The sequence below is a fragment of the Patiria miniata genome, unplaced genomic scaffold (genome assembly GCF_015706575.1).
Source record: "Patiria miniata isolate m_02_andy unplaced genomic scaffold, ASM1570657v1 HiC_scaffold_26, whole genome shotgun sequence".
Classification (NCBI taxonomy): Eukaryota; Metazoa; Echinodermata; class Asteroidea; order Valvatida; family Asterinidae; genus Patiria; species Patiria miniata.
Genome location: NW_024037065.1, coordinates 6,184,151 through 6,208,442, shown reverse-complemented (window position 1 = coordinate 6,208,442; position 24,292 = coordinate 6,184,151). Strand labels below are relative to the sequence as shown.

At 43.1% G+C, this 24,292-nt stretch overlaps 1 protein-coding gene across 5 annotated transcripts in view; it reads left to right on the top strand.

Moving 5' to 3' along the window:
- LOC119733946 (E3 ubiquitin-protein ligase MYCBP2-like) overlaps positions 1 to 24,292 on the top strand; it is a 63,693-nt gene that overhangs the window by 28,384 nt on the left and 11,017 nt on the right. For 3 of the 5 annotated variants that reach the window (XM_038207311.1, XM_038207310.1, XM_038207307.1), the window contains exons 23-40: positions 338 to 453; positions 1,184 to 1,275; positions 2,542 to 2,658; positions 5,333 to 5,470; positions 7,170 to 7,478; positions 8,143 to 8,419; positions 9,526 to 11,769; positions 12,728 to 12,853; positions 14,017 to 14,207; positions 15,057 to 15,239; positions 15,462 to 15,785; positions 17,336 to 17,560; positions 18,025 to 18,253; positions 19,971 to 20,137; positions 20,579 to 20,659; positions 21,276 to 21,554; positions 22,223 to 22,723; positions 23,735 to 23,854. In XM_038207311.1, coding sequence (XP_038063239.1) covers positions 338 to 453; positions 1,184 to 1,275; positions 2,542 to 2,658; positions 5,333 to 5,470; positions 7,170 to 7,478; positions 8,143 to 8,419; positions 9,526 to 11,769; positions 12,728 to 12,853; positions 14,017 to 14,207; positions 15,057 to 15,239; positions 15,462 to 15,785; positions 17,336 to 17,560; positions 18,025 to 18,253; positions 19,971 to 20,137; positions 20,579 to 20,659; positions 21,276 to 21,554; positions 22,223 to 22,723; positions 23,735 to 23,854 — 5,719 coding nt within the window. The remainder of the gene's footprint in view (positions 1 to 337; positions 454 to 1,183; positions 1,276 to 2,541; positions 2,659 to 5,332; positions 5,471 to 7,169; positions 7,479 to 8,142; positions 8,420 to 9,525; positions 11,770 to 12,727; positions 12,854 to 14,016; positions 14,208 to 15,056; positions 15,240 to 15,461; positions 15,786 to 17,335; positions 17,561 to 18,024; positions 18,254 to 19,970; positions 20,138 to 20,578; positions 20,660 to 21,275; positions 21,555 to 22,222; positions 22,724 to 23,734; positions 23,855 to 24,292) is intronic. The other 2 variants (XM_038207309.1, XM_038207308.1) reach the window with 2 other exon arrangements.

Genomic DNA, 24,292 nt, shown 5'->3' with positions numbered 1-24,292 from the left:
AGGATCTAACCAGCTTTTCCATGTGTTGGCATAGGTGGGATTTAAAGGCATATATCAGAGGGCAGGCGTGGTTGTAAAGTACTCCTGTGCTATCCTCCCCTTTGGAGAATAGAGCAAGATGTTTATGATGAGTGTGGTGTGCCTTTTAGAGGAACTGGTTTGCCAAGTTGATCATTCACTGAATGCTGAACGTAAATGGGACATAAATAGTGAATTTAGGCAAGGCCGTCTACATCATATGTCATTTGATATGGCTAGTTTACGTGAATAACGTACAAAAATATAACATTGTCGTTTATTTGTTCTTGTTCCTTTGAACACTTTGTTGACCTTTCAGGCCTCACGAGAGCATGCTGGTACGAGACAACAGCGACGGAAGCTACAGTGGTAACTGGACACCCAGCTCAATGGGCCTGTACGCCGTACATGTGACAATCGACGGGTACCAGCTAGGTATGAAAACTGTACTTTCTGCTCTAACTGTTGGAATAGACATGCTCACGCAGTGTCCCGTAGTGGTGAAGGAATTTCACAAACCTCAGTTTCATCTTGAACTTTGGCTTCAGGCTGAAGCTAGGTGCTTGAACATCGTTAACTTGGACCACTCTGGCTCATTATTGGTCCTCTTTCTACCTAAACAAATAACTGTGTTTCATTCTTGACTTAGATTTTGTTTTTTGTTTTTGTTTTTTTGAACATAGAGGCTTTTTAAACGATTTTGCATACAGAGCCAGAGACAGCCTTAGGTTTGACACAATTGTCTTTTGGACACTTTCCATTGCAGGCATGCAAGTTTTCCTCGGATTCGCTGATTTCCTCGTTTTTTACTTCTCACAAATGCCATTACAAATTGAAATACACTGTACAAAGAGTTGTGTGGTTTGGAATGTCCTCATTTTTTTCCTACATTCCAAGTTGCATGCCTGGCAATGGAATTTAGTCCTCTCATGTGAACATTGGTTAGGATGCATGATATATTTACATGGCATTTGTTGCATAAATTTGGCTACATTTATCAAACGAGGCTTGATGACAATGTTTGCACTCGGCTCTGTTTTGAGCCCTCGCAGTTGGTTGCATGAAGCCATGGACCTTCAACAAGACCTTCTCATGTACATAAAAACAGTCACTGCTTCTGTGCGTGGAGTTTATAAGGGTCATGCATGCATTTGTATTTCATCAGATGAAGTGCCACAGATTGAAGTGAATGAGCCTCCACAGGGGGTGCTGCCACCAAATCCAACAGCCAAGAAAACCGTGCAGCCCACCAGCAAGGTGAGTTTTGCTAACTGATTGGGTAGAAGAATGGACTAGAAGAGGATGGGGCCCAATTTTATTTCTCTGCTAACCACAGAATTCTGCGCTTATGATCACCATTTCGTGCTAACCGCGCTAGCATAAAAATATCTGTGCTAACCCTGTAAGCACAGAATAGTTAGTTATGGGATGTTAGCATGGGCAGAAGCCAAACTTCTTTGCTAATCTATGAAACACGCTTACTGTAAATACGGAATTTTCTGCTATATAGTAAGCATGATTTTTTTGCTAACGATAAGCAGAGCCAAGAAATTGGGCCCAGATTTGTCTGTAAAAGTCCCTGATCTGGTAAACAAGTCTACATTTGTGATGCGATCAAGCTAAATGAGTCATTTGTCGACCCCAGTCAAAATTTGTTTTATTACAAATTTGAAAAGAACACAATCTCAGCATTACTGCTGTGAAAACCGCGTGCTGGTACCATCTTTAGTTACAAAATGATGGAAATCGGAACACCAAGAAATGTGATGAAGTGATATGATGAAGTGGCCCTATTTTGGCCTGTATCTCCAAATTAAAATACCCGACAAACGACTTATGTAGCTTGATCGCATCACATTTATCAACGTCAAAACAGTACAATGCTGTAAAAAAGGACTTTAAACTTTCAAGTTTCGTAGTCCTAAAAATGAAAGATGCCAGTTATTTTTTCATTAAAAACACTTTTATTCCACGATTTTTGAACTATTTCTCAAAAAATGTGTAGTGACATATCAAAGATTACAAAGAACACCTCACAAATTCTTGTCAATAAATTGTTTATGGCTGATGTTTGTCATTGATCATCGTGATCTGATACACCGTGCCCTCTGGAGACGTGCACACAATAGGGAACAAAAGATTGTATACGTCTGCAAAGGGCAATTTCTATAGATGAATACGTCTCCACAAGATTTTCGGGAAATAGATATATGGATTTTACTCAAAAATTAGGAATTTCCAGGGTGGGTTGATCTGTTGCAAATGGAAGAGTTTTAGAAAAGGGATATTAAGTCCAAATTTCAGCCAAGGAAATTAATTCTGGTTAAAATAAGAGCATTTTGAAACTTCACTTTCAAACTCCAAAACTTTACTACACGAGAACAAAGAAATGTCCCCACAAGAATACACATTTCAGTATGTGTGCGCGCACATGACATAATGGCTTGTAATGATCTTATCAAATTGGGTGGTTAAAAGCTCCATGCTGTCCCTTGATGGTTGTCATCAATTGTTGTCTTTTAGGTGCGTAAGTTTGTGATGAAGCAGAGTCGAGGCCTTCGGATCAGGAGCAGCCCGTCCCTGCACAGCGAGGAGATCGGCATCGTGGAGGTCAACGGGGTCATTACATTCGTGGATGAGGTCAGCCTTTAGGCCCCCCCAAAAAAAGTCTCCGGTTTCTGGTATGCGCGCGCGTCGCCGTAGCCATGCGCGTCGGCAAAATGAAAAGGTTTTTTTTTTCAATACAAGATGATGTTTCAAAACCGCCAAACTCACTGGTTTGACTGGAATCCTGCTGCTGCACAATTTTAACGTGTTTTTAGATGGGGTTATGATCGAGAATAAGATTTATGTGGCCTCTCTGGACTCCCATATATTTGCACTAAGTTTAGTCGGGCACCATTTGCAGTCATCAGCCGACATTTGAAACAAAAAAAAAAAAAACAGGTAAAAAAAAAAAAAAGCCGCGTCGCCGCACCACTTTTGGGGCAAGCTCCATACCAGAAACCGGAGACTTTTTTTTTTGGCCTTATAGGGACTTGCTGGATTCTTCTAGGGATAAAGGCATATAGGATCATTTGCCTTTCATGCATTTGGTTCCTTCCAATAAAAACACCACCCAAAATCCAAAGAAGAATGTTCAAAACCTGAACCTGTTGAAGTTTTAGCTCAGTGGATATTACACTTTTTGAGAAAACAGAAAAAAAAAACATGCACAACCGTTTGATCACAGAAAACGATTTCGTCCATAGCACTCTGTATTTCCAAAAATCAGTCCTTTTTCAAAAATCAGTGTTTTTCTAAATGACAGCAGCCCAGACGGAATAATATCCTGGGGTGTTTGGTACCAGTACAATCTTTAATCCAAGTGAGCTTTTTGACAATAATTCGGTAGGTTACTTTTGAGGCAAATGCAAATGATCCCATACCAATAAGAAACAGAGTTGTGTGTACAGCAAATCCCTGCATGACCCTGGTCTACCTAGTTCTTGGGATCTTGAGCATAAACAGCATTTTGTGTTTTAGCTCTGGTTGAATTTTCTGTTGTTGTTTTTTTGCAATGTGTTTTTTTCCTTCTAGTTTTCTTTATTATAATAGCCAGTTATTGAGCAAATACCGAGCATCGACTTTACAATGGGAATATTATGTCTGCAGAAAACACTAACCTTAAAGCTATAGTCCATCATTTGTAATTAGTGCATTTTGTTCGTTTGAAGCTACAAAAGTGTTCAAAATCTAATGAAGGATACTGAACAACTTACTTGATGGAGTTTCAGCTCAGCTTCAGCTTCATATTCCGAGAAAAACAGCATTCTAGGATCTCAATTTAAAATCAAAAGTTGCTAAATCATGTTTCGAATTGTTTTGAATTGCAGCTTTACGCGATGTTGCGCACTGATCCAACGAATTATAGCAACCGCGCGCGCCTGTGCGTCGTTCCAATGCTTGTGCGCGCAGCGCCGAATAACAAAACGAACAACTAATTTAAATTTTCCTACGGTGCTTCTTAAGAAGCACCGTTGGAAATGCCTTCTTTCGTTGATTTCTTTAAAATGAGAGCTTGCCAGAAAGGATAATTTCACAGGGAGTTTAGTCCCCTTACTATCTTTCAACCAGTATGTTTTTCAACAATAATTACGCCGGTTGCTTTTTTGGATAGCTGCAAATGATGGACTTGGGCTTTAACAGAGTAACACGTACACATAGCTTGTAGTGAAGTCCAGCACAAGTCAAATTACTAGTAATGTCCAAAGCAATGGGTGTCCAAAATAACATGGTTTATTGAAAAACTGGTCACTTGACTTGATGGTGCACTTGTGAGGGCTTTACCACAAATGGAGAATAGGCAATTCCAGCATTATGAAAGGTAGTGTGATGTCCGTGACAGAGCCAATTAACATGATTCTAATGAATGATTCAGAGAAATGATTCAAAACTCCTAGTCTGTAATCGCCTTGACCATTACTAGATGATGGATACATATAGAACATTGAAAAAAATACGTTTTCAGGTTTATTCCCTAATGTCACGGACATAACAAAACCAAATGTCTAATTTCTAAAATGAGATCAAAGCAGAAGTACCCTCTTTTGCAAGTTACTAGTCCAAAGGTCAGAGTTGTAACGAGTCACTGATTTTTGTGACTCGAGTCGAATCGAGTTATATTAAAGAAGTGACTCGAGTCGAGTCGAGTCATTAGGTGAAGAAGGTCGAGTCGAGTCGAGTCACAGAGTGTAGTCGAGTCGAGTCGAGTCGAGTCGAGTCAAGTATTTAGCTGAAGTCAACACTATACAATAAATACACAAAGAAAGTAATTTTTTGGCTTTTTGATTTTACATTCCGGCTACTTCATTTAGTGACACCACATTTGACTCTTAATGAAAATAAAAAGGGGGTGCCAGCTGTCTTAATGAAAATAAAAAGGGGGTGCCAGCTGATCGCCATTCAACTAATGGGGACACTGATCAAACCACGTATGTATATGTATACATTATTCGCGAACATTTCTAACGCGACGTGAACAAAAACCGGCACCGGCGTAAGTCATTGCAAATATTTTTCGCCAAGTTTTGCTTTTATATTTGGGACTCGAGTCTTATTAGCCTTCCTCGAGTCATTCTGATGAGGGACTCGAGTCGAGTCGAGTCATTTGCTCGCAGTGACTCGAGTCGAGTCGAGTCATTTGCCCTTAGGGACTCGAGTCGAGTCGAGTCACCATAAAATGTGACTCGAGTCGGACTCCAGTCGAGTCATTGACTCGAGTCATTACAAATCTGCCAAAGGTTAACAGTTTCCTCTGCGTCTTGCTGATCAGGTTCACAACGAGGATGGCGTATGGGTGCGCCTGAACACAGAGACCATAGAGAAGTACTGTCGGAGCAATGGGCATCGGGAGGGATGGTGTCTGCAGTACAACCAGCACATAGGCAAGACCATGCTTGTGCCCGTCGAGGTAAGGAACACAGTTTCTTAGAAACATTGAAATAGACAACAATTGAATTCATTTTTCACCAGTGTGTGGTTCAACAAAGAAATCGACTAAATTGTGGTTCCCACTCCTTTTCTCTATTTTTTTCATTACTGTTGAAGGTACCCCGGTGGAGTATATCATTTGTCATTTGTGATTTTTTCCCCGTTTGAAGCCACAAAAGTGCTCAAAATCTAAAGAAGGGTGTTTTTAAACAACCTGATGAAGATTTAGCTCAGTGAATGCTGAATATTCTGAGAAAACAATATTCTAGGATCTCGATTTCAATTCAAAAGTTGCCGAGTCATGTTGTGTCTGGGACTTGTTCTCATTTAGCTTCGCCGTATTATAAACAAACTACCAACAGAAATGTCCAAAAATGCCTCTTCAGATGCATCTTTGGAAAATAACCTTCTTTTACTGTGTTCTTCAAAATGACAGCATGCAAGAAAGAATAATTTCACAGGGAGTTTAGTGCCATTACTACCTTTAAACCAAGTATGCTTTTCAACAATAATTCCCTCAGTTACTTTTTGGATAGATGCAACTGATATACTCCACCTTTAAGTTAGAAGAATTTTGATCTTATTTGCAAGGTACAAGAGAATAATAAGTGAAAAGGTAACACTTATTTGTAAACAAATAAAACCTTAAGTGGAACTTACCAGTAGGAATACAGCGTCAGTGGAAATCATCGCTCATTGCCCCAAAGTTGTCACGAACAGTTATGCATTGTACATGATTTGTACACATTCCATTGATATTCACATTCTACAGGGTGGTGCAAAGAGAAAGGAAACCCACATTTGACAGCACTTTTCACCTGCTTGTTGAGCATATTTGAAAAATTCAATTAAATGATACATTGTAACATTGAGCTTTACACATATGCAATGAAAAAAATGATTGCAAATGCATATTCTGTCTTTGATATATGGTAGTTTGAACATTTCATATGCCAAACCTGTTTCTTCAAGGACGGCTTTATTCCATCCGCTTGACTGAGCTCCGGAGCTTGATTTGAAGACAAAAAAACACTACACTAGACTTACGTGTGGACAACAGTGATTTTGGTGACTTGTATTCAAATTAGCATAATAACATTATTCTTGCAATTTTGCTTAAGATTGATTCACCGTGTGTGGTTGAAGAGCTTTACTTCGCTACATTATAAAGAAACAGTTCAAATATGTTAAGTAAGTAGGTTAAAGTTCCTGTCAAAAGTGGGTTTCCTTCTTTTTGCACCACCTTGTAGTGGTACATCTTGCAAAGAATATGGGCGATTCACAATGCAGTGCGCCACCAAGAGCTTGCCACAGAGAGTTCATTTTTCCCAGTGCATTGTGGGAGATGGTTGACAAATTTGCAGCGCGGGACATTTGAAATTGTTCGTTTTTCCAGTCAGTAGTTTTGTAAGGGTATGATTCTAGTATATGTTTGCCCTTTTCTTTTCTTTTTTTCAATATGGTGTTTTTTTGTAAGGCGGCAGAAAGCTATTCCCCAATCTATAACAAATTAGCTCAAGTTGTCTACTGATACTTGTTCAAATGCGCCATGTTATGTCGACCGTAAACTTGAAAAGTGGACTCTCCATGGCAAACTCTTGGTGGCACACTGCATTGTGAATCGCCCGAATTGATGCTGGATTTAGGGCTGTTAATGTAAGTTGCACATCATGTTACAGGAACCCAAGTCAATATACGATGACAAACTGAAGGAAAACAAAGGCACGCTGACATCCTCACCAGTCTCAGCTGCAGCGACTTCGTCAGCAGCAGCAGCAGCAGGTGCAACAGCAGCAGCAGCAGCAGGACCAAAGGCCATGGCCAAAGTACCCACCAGAGTGCCAGCCAGGCCGGCCACGGGCGGGCCGGGCATGTATCAGGTGACCAACTGTGGGGCCTCGGGCCACAACATCAGGTGCCGGGCCAGCATCAAGGCCACGCCTATCGGCATGATGGTACTAGGTAACCAGGTCAGCGTCACACAAGAGGTATGAATGTGAGCACGGTACCTGTCACTAACCATAGTCTCTGTGAAAGCGCTTCTGGTAGTACCCATAGTTCCTTTGGTACAAGTGTTCCCTATTTTATGTACCCTAGTGTTTATTTTGTGTGGTGCCTGTGTATTTTTTTATACCCATGGTTCCTGTATAAGCACCATGATCACCTTATGTACTTGCGTATTTTGATACTTATGGTGCCTATGATGCCTGTAGTACCCATAGTCCCTTAATAAGCACCCATCGTCCCTTTATAAGCACCCATGGTCCTTTTTACAGTGAACCTTTGCTTCTTATTACTCCTTAACTGGTACAGGTAGTACTTATGGGGCTGTTACCTATGGTACCTTTGGATAGCCATAGGGGCTCCTATAGAAAGTACCTATCCCATAAATTTTTACCATTGGCACTAATGTATTTCCATGTTTTTTGTACATCCTTGTATGGTTTGAAAAACTGCTGGAAAATTTAGTGAACGTAAGGTTTCACTAAATTTTCCTTGAACATGCATAACAAAGGTCTGAAGGACTGCAATTGGGTATTTCGTTCAGATAATTTGATCATGCTGGAGTGAGTCAGTTTTAAACAATCTTTAAAACTGAAACAAAAAATGTGAGAACTGTGTTTACAAATTTTGCTTTTCACAACAACCTAGATGGCGCAAGCGGATGGCTCAGTCTGGGTGAAACTGGACAAGGAGAGTATGGCCCACTACTGTGAGAACACCGAGGGGGAGGCGTGGTCCCTGGCCCAGGGGAAGGGCTTGATGTACCTCATCCATGAAGCTGATCTGACCTCCGCAGACAAGGAGCAGGCCAGGAAGTGCGTCAGGCCCTTCTTGTTCTTCGGGGACAACAAGCATGGCAGTAAAAACTCTGGTTTTGACTTCAGGAATGCTCAGGCCACGCCGGCAATGGGTTTTGCCACCACAAGTAAGTCCTTGCATTTGTCCGTACCTCAGAATTCTGTGGCTGTCCTTGGTCAAGCTTGAAGGTACCTCTGTCCACCTCTGAGGTGCTTGGCATAGTCAAGTCTTTGGATGAAGTTTGGTACCCAGTTCCCTAGTGCTAATGAGCGTGTGTTTTTGTGTCACCTAAACGATTGTTTTTGGGGACACTTACCAGCCCTAAATTCATTACCTTATCCCCGTATGTTAAAGTATAGGCTAAGTTTTTGAAAAAAAATGTATAACTTCTACATGCTTTCATGGATTTTAAAGAAACTTATATGCAGTGGGAATACACAATTCTTCATCTGATTACTGAGATCAAAGGTGGTTCAAATATGCTTCCGATGTTTCTTTGTCTACAGACTTTGATTAATTTTCAATGCAACTTGGATGGAGTGATCCTTGGTTGGGGGTTCATGACAACTCGTCAGAAATTGGAGGTCAAATTGACTTTTTTGTGACAGAAATGAATGGGTGTTCACTAATGTTGCTGAGAATATAGGTTTAGGGCTGCTGATGTGATGTTTTGACGGTGTAATGTTAAAGGTCATCCAGGGGTCAATTGAGGTCACAACTCATGTTGGAAAAAATGGGAAAATGCTATTGTTTCATAGAAACAAATACATTCCAGGAGCCAATAATTTCCTCCAACTGAAAATGAACAGCTTCTTCAAGAATAAGAACATAAAACATTTGGGGATCGATCACGAAAAAAGGCGACACATGTGACGGCGGATCACCTTGTCTTTAAGCTTGTGGAATCAGGCCATTCTTTCTTTCACAGAGGCAGCAGTAAGCACAATAAGGTGCACACACAGAACATATGGGGTTCATCAGGATCCAGTATTTTAGACCTTCACCTCTCTAATCTTAGTTGTCTTTTTGAATTGAAATCTCAAACTTCATAGTGATTCACTTGAGAGGGACTGACCTTTCCATAGACTGACACACATGGTCCTGCAGTGCCTATTGTTGCTTTTCGATCTCTGTACCCCATAACCCCATTTCAGTACACACTTAGCAGCAAAAGTATTTACAGTTATGGAAATCCAGTTATGAATGCATGAGTACATATTGTTTTGCTTTCAGATCTGGCTCCGTTTATGTTCGGGGCCTCCAAGCCGAAACCTGCATCCGACCAGAATGGGGAGGAGGAGCAGGTCGGGATAGCCGAGATAGGCCCAAAGATGAGCAACTTAGCCATGGAGACCCCAAAGCACAAACCAGTTGGACTGCCAGGTCACGGAGCTGTTGGAATGGCCAATGGCTTCGCTGGTAACGGAATTGATCCGCTTGAAGAGTTTGAAGTGGGTGGTCCCAGTCCCCCGCACAATGCCGATGTACCGGGTCCATCAGCTGGAGGGGCAGCTGCCGCAGGGCACCAGCCAAGCTTCAAACGGCCGGGCATCGATTTTGAGACAGGAGCCGAAGAGCTGTCCCCATTTCGAAATTCAAACCATCGAGATATTATCAACTCAAACGGCTTGCCTGAACGGAAGGCCTCTCTTGGAGGGGATAGCCCATCACCCTTCAAAGTCGACTCAGGAATTCAACAACCTAAGGATCAGCTTTCAGGAGCTGAGGGCAGGGTATTAGAAAGTAGTCCACAGCGGACTCCCAAAGGACACTTCTCTATTGGTGTGAGTGATGGGCAGGCCTCACCAAAAAGTGGCATGTCCCCAAAGCAAGGACGGAAATCAAGGACAGCCTTTGGAAAGCGGGATCGCACTGCTTCCCCTTCATCAAAGGAAAGGTCCCCAGCACGAATCAAATCCAGCATTACAAAGACGGAGATCAAGGAGAACGCTCAGTCGGCTATTGCCACTTCGGTTGCAGAATGTGCAAGGTGTGTGTTTGCAGCCTTCCTGTGGCATGAGGGATTAGTCCACGATGCCATGGCATGTGCCTCATTCCTGAAGTTCAACCCACATCTAGGTAAGCAGACCTCACAACAACAGAGGGACATCCAAAGAGAGACCAAATTGAAGAACAGGCACTCCATGGACTTCTCCAAGAGTCTGAACGATGGAACCTTCTTTTCAGAAGTTAAGAATTCCAGTCGGGACATCATGAACCAAAATGAAACTGATCCATCTTGCTCGTTAATACATGCGAGTGAAAGGAAAGAAGCTGTGCCGGATACTCTGACTGCCACAACAGAAGAGAGCTCGAAGACTGCACCGGCAATACAGCATCTAGCTGAGAAATTGGCCAAGGCTTCACCCATGTCCCCCCCAAAGCTCCCGCCAAAGCACCACCTCAAGGGCTCACCTTCCCCTGGCCCCAAGGTTAAGAAACAGCAGGGCACAGTACTACTCAAGACAGACAATAGTGGTTCTTCAAGTGACACTGAGTTACGAGAGCGAGCCTCAAGCACTGGCTCGGACTCTGTCAATCAGAAGAATGCGGTCCGGGACTCTGAGAGCTTGAGGCCTACCAAGGAATCCCAGTTACCATCTGTGTTACCGGTCACTCTGAAGCATCTACTGTCCTTCTGGGAGGAGTTGACCCAAGCCACAATCAACATTGCCTCCCAGCAACTTGTTCTCCCCAGCCCGGCTCCGATAACCAAATCACGAAGCCGGATTGAACAGAAAATTCGGGAAAAGGAGAAAGAACCCAAGGGGAAGAAGCGCCGGGAGAAGTCCGTCCGCGGTGGACGAGGGAACCTCTTTGGGGAAGCTGCTGGCGTGCCTGTTGGTGGCAGTGACCGTGAAACAGTCTGTGACCTCTGCCACGGAGTCTTTCCCCACCCTGTGACATACCACATGCGGCAGTCCCATCCTGGATGCGGACGTCATGCAGGGGGACAGGGGTACAACAGCAGTGGACACTACTGTGGGGGTTGGGCAGGGAATTGTGGTGACGGAGGGGTCGGGGGAAGTAGCTGGTACCTCATGTGTGAACGCTGCCGGGAGAAGTACATCCGGGAGCGGCAAGACAAGCTCAAGGAGAAGGTCAAGAAGCAGAGGAAGAAACTCCCGCCGCTGAAGACGCCCAAGATGCTACCACCCCTGGAGGCCCACCACGTCATGAAGGCCAATGCCATGTTCCTCCTGGATCTTGCCAGTGCTGCCGGACCTACCTTCCCAGGGACCAGCCCCATGAGGAAGTCCACCCGCTTCGACCTGCCCATCCTGAGCGAGACGGAAGCCTTGAACTCTCAGTTCCCACCTGTTCCGTTTCAGTTTGTGAAGCTGATGAGGAGGGGGTCTGTATCTGAGTGTCCCACCTTGCCGATGGAGGAGCGACCTCTCCACATGCTGCCGAGGGCTGAAAGTGAGATGGCGGTACCCCTCGTCAAGTCAGCCTCAGTGGACAGCAAACGATTGGGTAAGTTCTGAACAAATTAGTGGATATACAACAATAGGTATAACCATGAAAATTGTCGACATTTAGGAATCAACTCATTTAATATCCGGTATAAGTTGTGGACAAGTTTACCCCTTGTGTGTCGACGTTAAATTCAGGATTCTGAGGGACTTCCCTGGAATATTTCTGCAACGAGTTAGCATTCTTTTTTTCCAAACTAATAACTTCAACACAGGAAGATTACTCGTTGTGGATGAACTGGTCTGCAATCTCTCCTTGATATAAAGATGCATTCCCCTTGCTAGTTTAAGTTAAACTCTGAAAAATAGAAATGTATTTTCAATTGCTATTTTGCTAGCTTTATAAAGTTGTTCACTTTTGAATGAGACATTGAACGCAAAAATTCCACTGCTCTCGCAGGGTGGGTTCATTTGTGTGCAAAATAAAATCCCTTTTTCAGAAGGTTGCAGATGTCCTAACTTGGAAAAAAAAAATTGACATACTAATTGAAAACTAATATTAGAAAAATATAATTGTTTTTAGAGCATGGATCACACATCTTTAATGAGATGACTTTTAGGCATTCATCCTTTTTTCCTTAGTTCGTATGTTGCCGTCAAATCTAGTATATGGACCATATTTCCTAGTTTTATAAAGTTGTTCACTTTTGAATGAGACATTGAACGCAAAAACTCCACTGCTCTCGCAGGGTGGGTTCATTTGTGTGCAAAATAAAATCCCTTTTTCAGAAGGTTGCAGATGTCCTAACTTGGAAAAAAAAAATTGACATACAAATTGAAAACTAATTAGAAAAAATAATTGTTTTTAGAGCATGGATCACACATCTTCAATGAGACGTCAAATCTAGTATATGGACCATTGCATCTCACAAAGCTCCCTTGCCCAAAAGAGATAAATTCCCTTTAGGCCAAGGCGAAAATCTCACTGCCATTTTCCAATCTGATTGACTTGATGACAGATGACGGTCTCGACAACTCCAAGCGAGTGTCCTACTTCCGTTCCATCTCCATGACGGGTCAGGTTGGGTCCCAAGGGGAACCCAAGTCCAAGACCAGAAGACGCAACAACAGCAGCAGCTCATCAGGTAATGAAGCATGGCTTCTACCTTACTAGTGCGAATTGGGAGACTGCCAATTGTAGGGCTGGATAGCTCAGTGGGTAGAGTGTTGGTACAGTGTTCCATAGGTATTCAATTTGAGATCCGCTCCCCCAGTCAATTCTTTATTGAACCAAATTTGCGCAACTTAGTTAGCACTGGTATCCATGCAAAATCTTTAATTCATTATTGACAAGCACTTTCTTTCAGGCTTATTACTTTTTGCGTTTAAATTGACCTCTCTGTATACAAAGTAAGTTGTAATGAATTTGTAATGACCTTGTGGTGTTCACACGTAACAGTCAAAATTCTACTTTGAAGTCTGACTATTGCCCTGCAGAAAATATATCAGCTAATCCCACGGTTGTCTCATTAACCCATGAGTAACTGTAGTGCCTGAAACCACCCTGCCTATTACTCCCTTAAGCACCCGAACCACCTGAGTGCTCAATGGTTTTAGAGATTCTTCCGTAAATAAACACAATGTAATACAATGTATTACTTTTTTTATTTGCTAATGGATACAAGGTAAATTATCCTTGCTAAATCTGGATTCATGCTGTAAATCCAACTCTCCAACATCTATCATAATCCAGCACCTGTTCTTTGTGATTATTATGGAGAGTGATTAATGGAACCCAGCACTCCAAAATGTCACGTGTGGCTGATGTCTACATTGTGTTAAATTCCATAGAATATGTCGGTAGTCTGGTAAAGTTGTGGTGGTTAACCCCATGCGTACAGGAAACGTTTATGGCCGCGGCCGCTAATCCTCATTGGAATGCAGTTGCTAGCTGCGGTATGCCGTGGCACACGACTAGTGGGTAGTTCCACAGCTGCTGCTTTTGTGCAGTCCCGCTACCACACAAAGGCTGTGCAGTCATGCGGGCCACTTGCTCTATGTGTGGAGGAATGTCCCCATAACACCCCGTCCTTAAGGGGTTAATAAAGCTTGGTAAGGGTTTTGGTTGAGATGTAAGGCAGTGTCAGAATTGATCGGCTATGGCTGGAAACTACACAGGCACCTATGGAAGCGGCTGCAGCCTCTTCCCATGGACCCATGTGCTAATTCTAAGCCGTAGCCCTGTAATTCGGACGCGGCCTCTGACTAGTTGAAATATCTGACTTGTTGAAACCATTTCTTCTGACAGAAGATGGTTCCTCGTTGCTTCGCCGGCCCTCATGTCTCCTGGCCAAGCTGATAGAGGGCGGCAGCAAAGGCTGCCGGGCCCTGCATCGTCCCGTCATGTCCTTCATTGTCCAGCGCCATGACCTGGAGGGCTTGCAGCTGGCCATGAAGCAGGCATTGCGCAAGGCATCGTGTAGGGTCTACGCTTTACAGGTAGGGCTTGCATTATATCACATGTGTGTGTTTGAGGGCAGAGATGGTTATTGTGATTGATTGTAGCTGCTTTGCGCCAAAATGGCAGCATTAAACTGTATACTCCACAGGGAGCTGAGATTGTATTTGGAATGTTTAAATGGCCGAATGAGCAGGGGTAATAATGATGTAAAGCCCTTTAATCTTAGTTAAAAATGCTATTATTATTATTGATTTGTAGAAGAGGTTGTCAGTGTAAATCTTACAGTTTTTCCGCTGATGCTTACTGCACCTGCTAAAGTTTAAACGATACCACTTTTTCACAATAAATGTACCAGAGCACTGGGGTCATGATAAATCATGCGTCATAATACATATTGTTAATTTGTTATTACATTGGACCGTTCCGGATTCGGCCATAACTTACGAATGTCGGCAACAAAGTAGGCGTTTTCCCAATGATGTTCTAGCTGTGCAATGAAATGGAACTGGGCACAGGCCATAATGGAGGAAAATGCAAATAACCAAATGGGAGTGGTCTTTATTCTCTTTCGTAATACCCGCAAACTCTCATTTCGACCTCAGCCCAGTTCTGTCTCATTTTGCTGGGACACCTCACATTTGGTTGTACAATCGTTCAGTATATATCGCATTTTTGGAAATAAAATCTTCAGATTTTCATTGTGTGATTAAATCCTCGACATGAGCTCCACCTTTCTCAAATTCTTTCATCAGTGAGATGTGATTGAGTCAAGCCACAGGTGAAGGGAATGAACAGGGATGAAATTAACATCTCTGTCACAGTTCTTTTGAACAGCTTTTGACTTGCACTGACGCTTCAATCACTCCAATTCTGTTTGGTTTTTGTAGGCGCTAAACTGGCTCCTGCGCAGCGTCACCCAGCTGACCAGCTTGCATGACCTCCTGTGGCACTACGTGGGTGCCCTGACCCCACTCAGCCCTGACAAAGATGATGAAGCTGAGGCGGCAGCAGCAGGGCCCGATAAAGGCAAAGGGAAGGAGGAGAAGAAGGAGAAGAAAGTATCTGAGCAGGTAAGAGCGGACAGGTTCAGGAACTCACAAGGGACACAAACAGGGTATCGAGATGATTATGTTAAAATCAAAACTTTAAAGGGAAGATACAACATTTGCAAACAATATTTTCTGTAACATACCAATCCTCCAAATCCATTTATTTCTAAAAAATTGCAGCAAAAGCAAATGTTGCACATTCCCTTTAACATTGTAGATTCTTTTCCTTGATTCTTGTCCCAGCAGCAGGACTTTGACGGCCTGATGTGTGAGCATCCGCTCTCAGACATCACCGTGGCTGGCGAGGCAGTGCATCCGTTACCCACGGCCTTCCACACCTTACTGCAGACGGTGGCCGACATGATGATGCTGCTGCCCCACGGCAGCGCCTTGCAGCAGATGGCCATGCGCTGCTGGTGTTTGCGCTTCCGGCCCGCGGACCACGTTTTCCTGCACCACTCCCACGTCTTCAGCAACATCAACCAGATCCTGTCGCGATCGGACAGCCAGGAAGGGGAGGGGGAGGACAGTGTGGCATCCAGTAACGACTCACTGCCTGCCAGTCTGGTACGTCCGAATCCTAAATATCTTTATAACACAAGGACAGAGCAGTTGTGCATGAGTTTGGGGAGAACTTTTACTACAACTCAACCAAGATGATGACAAGTGTTAAGTTGCAGCTTATAAAATCATGTAACAACCCATCACAGAAAACTGTCATATTAGAACTTCATTTTCTGACATTTTATTTATTTCTCTGAACGAAAATAGTGTTCTCTGTAAATCTCTAAGTTAGTGAAACAATCTATTTATTTATTTATTTATTTTGTGTTATTTTACTAGGGTAGCCCCATCAGTTGTCAATGAACCGTTCTCCCTGGGGGCCCAAATTGTAATACAGTGCAATCCAAGGCTCTGTACAGGACAAATTCAAAATTTGATTGTGCTAGCCCCAGTTGTTCAAGCATTTTTTTTGTGAATAGCACTTGTGTTTCACTTCCTGAGGGCTCTTTGGGGGTCAAGGACCAAATACTTCAAAATACTACATGTGTTGTGCACACTTGTATGGAAAGAAATGCATACTACAGGTTACTACTCAGTAGTGTTTTGTAGCTTTAGGTGAGGTTAGGGTTAAAAAGAGCCACATTTCTTTTAATCTTTAAGTTCCTCTGCTTCCCCAAAGCACTTTGCTTGTTACTCCTACCACTTCAAACTTCAATTTTCCCAGCTATACTATGAAGTGCAAAGGTTGTGTCCGTGTTTGTTCACAAGTTGTAATACAGTGCAGTACAATGTGAAACAATGTATTCAGAGTCCTAATGAAAACCACCCAAACAAAGAACACTGCCAAAGTAGAGCTGTTGCGTGATGTGACAAACACCACTGAGCTCCAATTATCCTCGCCTGACTGTCGGCTGGAATTACAGTGCATTAAAAACAGTGTTATACGGTGCGATACAGTGTGTTACAGTGTAATACAATGTGATTGGGAGTCCTACTTTGTAAAATGGTTCTAACACAGAACACTGCCAGAGTAGAGCTTCTGCGTGACGTGACTACGCCACTGAGCTTCAATTCTCCTTGCCTGACTGGCTGCTGGAATTACAATGCATTAAATACAGTGTTACATGTACATGTATATATGGTGTAATACAGTGTATTACAATGTAATACAATGTAATATAGAGTCCTAAATTGGTATAATCATTCTAACACAGAACAAGGCCAAAGAAGAGCTGTTGCGTGACATGACCAGTGCCACTGAGCTTCAATTATTCTAGTCTGACCGATGGCTGGAATTACAGTGCCTTAAAAACAGTGTTAAATGTACATGCACATATGGTGTAATACAGTGTATTACAATGTAATACAATGTAATATATAGAGTCCTAAATTGATATAATCATTCTAACACAGAACACTGCCAAAGTAGAGCTGTTGTTGCGTGACATGACCAGTGCCACTGAGCTTCAATTATCCTAGCCTGACCGATGGCTGGAATTACAATGCATTAAAAACAGTGTTACATGTACATGTACATATGGTGTAATACAGTGTATTACAATGTAATACAATGTAATAAGGAGTACTTAATTGGTATAATCATTCTAACACAGAACACTGCCAAGGTAGAGCTGCTGCGTGACGTGACCAACGCCACTGAGCTGCAGGTCTCCAGTCGGGCAGCCATGCTCCCCAGCCTGACTGATGGCTCCACTGAGACGTTCTGGGAGTCTGGTGATGAGGACAGGAACCGGACTAAGTCCATTACCGTCACTTGCAACGAGGGTCTGGTACCCAGAATGGTTGCTGTGCATGTAGACAACTCCAGGGATTTAGGGGTACGGCTTATAATTGTTTGCTTAAGCGGTTTTAAGAAAGAAATTGTTTTTCACCTTTTGTTTATTCATTTGACTGTTCCTACCCGCTCACTATTGGATCCTTAAACCTTTACCCTTTTTTGAACTTTTCTTGAGGTGTAGTTTCAGTAAAACAATTTGAAACACCAGAAATGACGTGTAATTGTCACTTGCCTTCAAAAAAAAAGGGTGTTGGAATGATTTTGGTGAAGTTGCAGATTGACTGTGTGAAGTAAAAATGTTGTACTTCGGAATTTATCAACTTAAAATTCTGCAAACTGTTGGACAGTAAGCAGATTTCTTGGCTCAGAAGTCATAGGGCAGAAGTAATTGCTGGACGTTTGTGTAAACAAGGCAGTTCATTTCATACTGCATTAGTTGGACTTGAAGCTAAATGAATTGAAAGTGGCTTTCTGACTTGCCCGATCGCATATTGCTCTCAACAGAACAAGGTGACTGGCATGACATTCTTCACCGGGCCCAACCCAGACTCCCTCCAGCGGACCCTCAACTCCAGCATGGAAGCCCGGCACGTGGGCTGGGTCACCTGCAACCTGGACCTGTGCCCGGACAGACCCAAAGTCATCAAGGTGGAGCTGAAGGGACCGGATAGCCACCTGCGGGTCCGTCAGGTCAAAGTCCTGGGCCAGAACGAGGGCGAGAACCTCAGCACAGGTAAGGAATTTATCATTGCTTACTCTCTATCAGGCCAAAAGCAACCACATGGTAGCTTTAAAATAATTACAATTTGTGTCTTTATCAACAAAACAAGACATGTGTAAAGAAAGCCGAGGTCATTAATGTCACAATCACAGGATTCATTAAATAGCAAAGTGAGAAGACAATAAGGCAAGGCAATAGAAATGGAAACCCATTATTTAAGAGGAAAAAAACCAATAATCGATTAAAGATAAACAATTCAATAATCAAGGGAACTGGAACTAGTCATGAAAGAGGTTCAGAAGACGAGAGGGATCAGTCGTCCACTCTGTTGATCCAGACTGATGTATACATGTATTTGGAGAAGAATATTACAAAAGATGATAATAACCGATGAAAGTAAACAATACAATGAACGAAAAATTAATCAAGGGAACTGGAACTGGTCATGAAAGAAGTTCAGAAGGAAAGACGAGGGATCAGTCATCCACTCAGTCGATCCAGACTGTTGTATATTTGGAGTAGAATATTACAAAAGATGACACCAGAGCTATTTTGGAGAGGCGAGTGATAGATTTGTTGATTTCTTGTTTGGTCTGGGCATGGAACAGAGATTCGAAACGTTTTTTATTGTCGGGGGGTAACTAAACCTCGGCTTCCTACTTCAATAGCTGTGAGTATGAATGTGCAGGTGAAGCCCAGATGGGTTTACGTCACAGACAAGATTGGTGTATTTACGGCACTTATAGGAATGGCTTTTTTCAAAGTTGGTCTCAAACGGCACTGTTAGTTCGACGATTGTTATGTCCTTCTTGTGCATGTTTGTTATGACCAGGTTGGGTTTCAGGGTAGTAGGTAGTATAGAAGGGGGGACTGTATTGCATCCAAATGCGTGCCTACCCTCTAGGTCAGAGTATAGTTTGAAGTCAGGTTTACCGGTTAGAGATTCATCGAGCATTGCACATATTTCTGAGAGAACATTACTGTGGCGGGATGTGTAGTGCCCCTGTTGTAACATCACGGGACAGAAGTTTAATACTTGCTGGAGTGTTTCTTTAGATGAGCACATTGCGCATTTGTCATTAACTGACTTTCCCCACAGGCACAGGTTAGAATTGACTGGTAGGGTATCGACTATTGCGTTAAGTCCAAAACGAAGTACCTTTCTGGGAAGGTTGTACATGATGGATTTCCATGTGATACTGGTGTTTTCGATTTCCATGAGATCCAAAAGTTTACCTTGTTTGGCTAGTGATTCAATTTTTGTCATCCACCATGCCCACTCTTGTTTTATTTCGGCAATTGAAGTTACTGTATTTACCCAGGTCCTTCAGAAATTGTGGTGTCGAGTACCAATTCTGCTTTGGTACTGCATAAACACCCTCTGGGGGTTATAACCTACCGCTGCAAGAAGTCATTGTCATGACAAAGCGCTTTCACCCTCGGCTATCACCCACAAATCACCAGCAACAGCGTCTTGGGAACCTTGTAGCGGTTGTGCAATGCCTAAATATGACATCTCTGTAAAATTGACCCTAGGGGCCAACTTTATGGAACTGTTAAGACAAGATTAGTTGAGTAGAAACAGGTTACCATGCAGAATACCATGCAGTGAGTATTGGTTCTCAAAGGGTTTTGGTTGAGCACATATATACGCCCATAGGCAGAGTTTCGTCTTAGCAAGCTCCGTGACATGGGGACAAGGTCTCATCAATCACTCTTTAAAACTCAGGTCCCCAGCAGTCGGCGCAAGCCTTACAGCAGAAGAACTGCGAGGCTGAGACCCTGCGAGTCTTCAGACTGCTGACATCTCAGGTCTTTGGCAAGCTGCTGAGCGACGAGGAGTCCGGCGAAGACAGGATGGAAGAGAACGGGGAGAAACAGGACGATGATAGCTCGGTAAGAAGCACAGTTTTTGAATCCTATTGCAACATTTTAACCCAGTTCTACCATAAGCTAAACCTGGTCTTACTTTTACATTTTTTCCAATTTGAAAATCTATCAAAAGTCATTGATCACATCAAATCAGATTCGAGCCGGCTGTTAAATTCATATGAGTTTATATGTGGAGTTCAAACTCTAAGCCGAATCTGTAAGTTTGCAACTTACCATAATCTGTACTGCACTAAAAAGTAGCCATTACAATACATCACTAGATAATACCCAGAGTTTAAGATAGCTGTAGTATACATAATGTTGGGGAACAGCGACTTGGCTCAGTTGGCAGAGTCACTGAATGGAATATGCAATTTTCCCTTAGAATATGTGTATGGTTTTGGAATCAAAACTAAATTTCTTTTATTGCACCTGTTGCTGCTATATTTTTTGTTCTGTTCTCAGGATATCGGTGATCCAGATCTCAGGGAACATATGGTGGGCATTCTCTTCAGCAGAAGCAAGCTCACCAATCTACAGAAACAGGTAAAGCATGAGCAATCATCTCAGAACAGCAAACAATCTCTGTTGTTTTGGCGGTGTATTTCTAGGGATCAGACATTTATGTGTGCAGAGCCACGATCGAAGTCTCATTATATTCTAATGTACAAATTTATGCGACCCCGCGCGCCAGCCAATTGAAATCGACTTTAGAAACTGTGACATTATTTCGATCAGAAATGTGGACTAAGCCGTTAATTGGTCAATTTGGATGCCACGTTTTTGTAAGACAACAACAGGTTGTCGAAGACCCGATGTAGAAGGCGCCCGCTAAATGGTTAGAACCTTGAGGTCAAGACGCTGAGTCTTGTTTTGCGTAATTAATCCCCAAATCTGCTCACATATCATAGACCTTTGCTGTGCAAGGGGATATTTCACATACTAGGGTATGTCCCTTGATGTTCTCTTAAGTAATTAAATTTATTGTAATTGAAGTTTATTAGCTTATTTTGATGTCTTGTCTCTTTTGCTATTAGTGTTGAATTGAATATCACACCAATATCCAACAATAAATGTCTGTTGGATTTGCTGATCCAAGCAAAAACAATTGTTGAGCATGGACATAAAAAATTCAAGGTTATTTTTGTTCCTTGCCATTCAGGTTTGCTCCCACATCGTGCAAGCCATCCGCAAGGAGACGGCCAAGATGCGAGAGGAGTGGGAGGCCAGCCTGGCCAGCAAGGCCCCTGCCACCGTGCTCAGCCCCACGGAGGACCCCCAGCCGTTCCTCTCAGCTGACGCTTACTGCTTTGAGCTGCTGTCCATGGTGTTGGCGCTGAGCGGCTCCAGCGTGGGTAGGATCTACGTGGCCCAGCAGGCGGCGCTGCTGCAGGACCTGCTGGCCCTGCTGCACACGGGCACGCCCAGGGTGCAAAGACAGGTGGGTGGCTTGTGAATCGGTGGACTCTGTGAATCTGTGATGAGCTCCCCTGCCACCACTGACGAAGAGAGAGTCGGGCAGAATCTTGAACACATAACCGCTGTATGGGCTCCGTGCGCCAACAAAAGAGGGCGCTCTTTCACCTAGCAATGACGTCCTATGGGCAGGACACTAGGGGATTTGTATTATGTACATGCAGTGGCCGCGCTTTGCGGCAAAATATTGCAGTCAGACAAGATGGCGTCATTCGGTCACCCCCAACTGTACATTCTTTGCCGGTGAGGGGGACTTGTGAACAAAGCGGATACTGGCACTCTTACGCATTCAGGATAAAATTACTTAATACCTATATTCCAAAACAAAAAGTGCATGCATATTACGTGTCCTTCACACAGAGCACTCACAACAATTCTCTGCAGAGGATGAAATGTGCCTCAAAAGCTGCTGGGACAAATATTCCTTTTGAGCAGTTACATGCACTTGAAAATATCGCAGTACAAAATATTACTTGGACTAATATGACTCATGGTTCAAAATGTATGATGTGCCACAGCAATGTCACTCTCTACGCCATATTTTCTGGTGCTTATGGTCAGTGGTGCCATTTTCCAAGAGTTGTTATCCACAAGTTCATATATTATCACCCTTCTCCTCCCCCTCCTCGACAGGTGACCTCCATAATCCGTCGCCTCCTACCGGAGATCCCTCCAGCCCACTTTGCCAAGCTTACCGGCGTCACCGCCTTGCCCCCTGCCGATCTCAGCATCCTGACCCAGTCCACGGCCGACAAGACCAACGAGTCCTTCTCCGAGGACAGCAACGTGGGGATCCTGGACATCTTCCTGGCTTGCATCGCCAAGACCCTGACCGTCCAGACCAAAGTGAAAGGTGCCGGGGCAGCTGGGGTCGGAGGACAGATCCCGGGACTGATGATGAGCAGCAACAGCAGCAGCAGTGGTTCTGGAGGTGGCGGCAAGGGCACGCAGTCGCTGACCCTAGCCAGGCTACAGCAACAACAGCTGATAGCGGCAAACTCAGCAGCAGGTACTTCCGCAGCAACTGAGGAGAGTCCCTCCAAGAGATCCAGCAAGGGTCGATGGTGGATGAGGGGAAGCATGTCGCACAACATTGCTGAGAGGGTCATTGGACTCATAAAGGACATGTCAGCGGTGAGTTAACTTTCTGGACTTCGGAGAGTTGAAGCCGTTCCAGGCAGATCAATACTATTGGTCTTCTTTCTCACAGCTGTAACGAAGGACTCAGTTATTTATAGTTTCTTCAACAGTTGCTTAATTTGAAACTTGTTACAGACTTAAAGGGAATGTACAACATTTGCTTTTGCTGCAATTTTCAGAAATAAATGGATTTGGAGGATTTGTATGTTATCGCAAATATTGTTAAAAATGACTTATTTCCCGTTTTGGGCTTGTAGATGTTGAAAAAACTAAGAAAACCAATCATGTTCTTGTAGTCTGGTTCCCCGACCCCACTTAAGATGAAACGGAGCAATTTATGGACTTTTGGAAATTGTAAGGTCAGAGAATGAGTCTAGCAGGCTTGTACCCCTTCACAGGTGTGCAATCAATTGCAAAGAAAACAATGAATAACTAATTATGAAAAATTAGAAGCAGGTTTTGAAAAAGGCCAGTTTTTTTTCCAACGCTGGTCGGCCGACCAGCGTTGGAAAAATACCATTTTTCTTGAGAATTATAGCGCACCAGGAGCCACGATTTTACAGGATGCTTTAGACTGTCCTTCCCTAACAATACAGTAAGGTATTTCATGATAATTTGATCATTTTGTTTTGTGATGATTGCAAATGTTGTATCTTCCCTTTAATATTTAATTTTTTTTAAACGTATTTATAGACCTGTTTATTTGAGAATTGGTCAAATAACAACAGTATTGAGCCATTTCCTCTACTACTGCAGTTTGTTCATGACAGTTTGTCCAGTGTTACAATACTCGGAAAATAGATGAAAAGTCTGTGCATTTTTTTTTTTTGAAACGACAAACTGTCACACAAACTGGTTGATGTTTTGAAAGTTTTTACTAGAGACATGCATCGGATGTGAAACCTTCAGTTTATCATGTGCTGAAAAAACTTAGTCACTATTTGTTGAGACAGTAAACGATAGTTAATAAAATCACTTAATAATAACTATTCCGTGCTTTGGCAGGGCAAGCTATCGGAGGTGTGGGCTACAGTGACCAAGGGAGCAATAGCCGAGGCAGTGCTGTCACTCACCAAACTGGATGAGACCAGGAGGCAGCCAGCTGAATGCATCAAAACACACACAGTTAGTATCGTACAGTCACAGTTGTGACAGACCAAATAGTTTAAAGACCAAATAGTTTTAAGAAAAATTCATTGCATGGCCCTTTACGTTCTTTACTTTACCGGCTGTATGTCAAAAGTATGACTGTTAAGAGCTAGGAGGGCCTGTTGTTGTGATCTTAGCATAATTTATCTAAGATGCTGAAGGTTTGAGAAAGATTGCTTCAGGATGAAAACAACGTCAAAGCTTTCATTAAGTCAGTCACATGTTAATCGCGAGTCAAGCACAAGTCAAAGCACAAGTCGGATCCCAAATTACTCAGTCCATTGACATAGCTTATCACTAGTCACAAACTATGTTTTTCTCTTTTTGTTGAACCCCCCTCCAAAAAAAATTGGGTTCTGCCTGTAGTCCTCTTTGTACCTGGCTTATGGACTCTTCTACTGTCACTTGTGAATT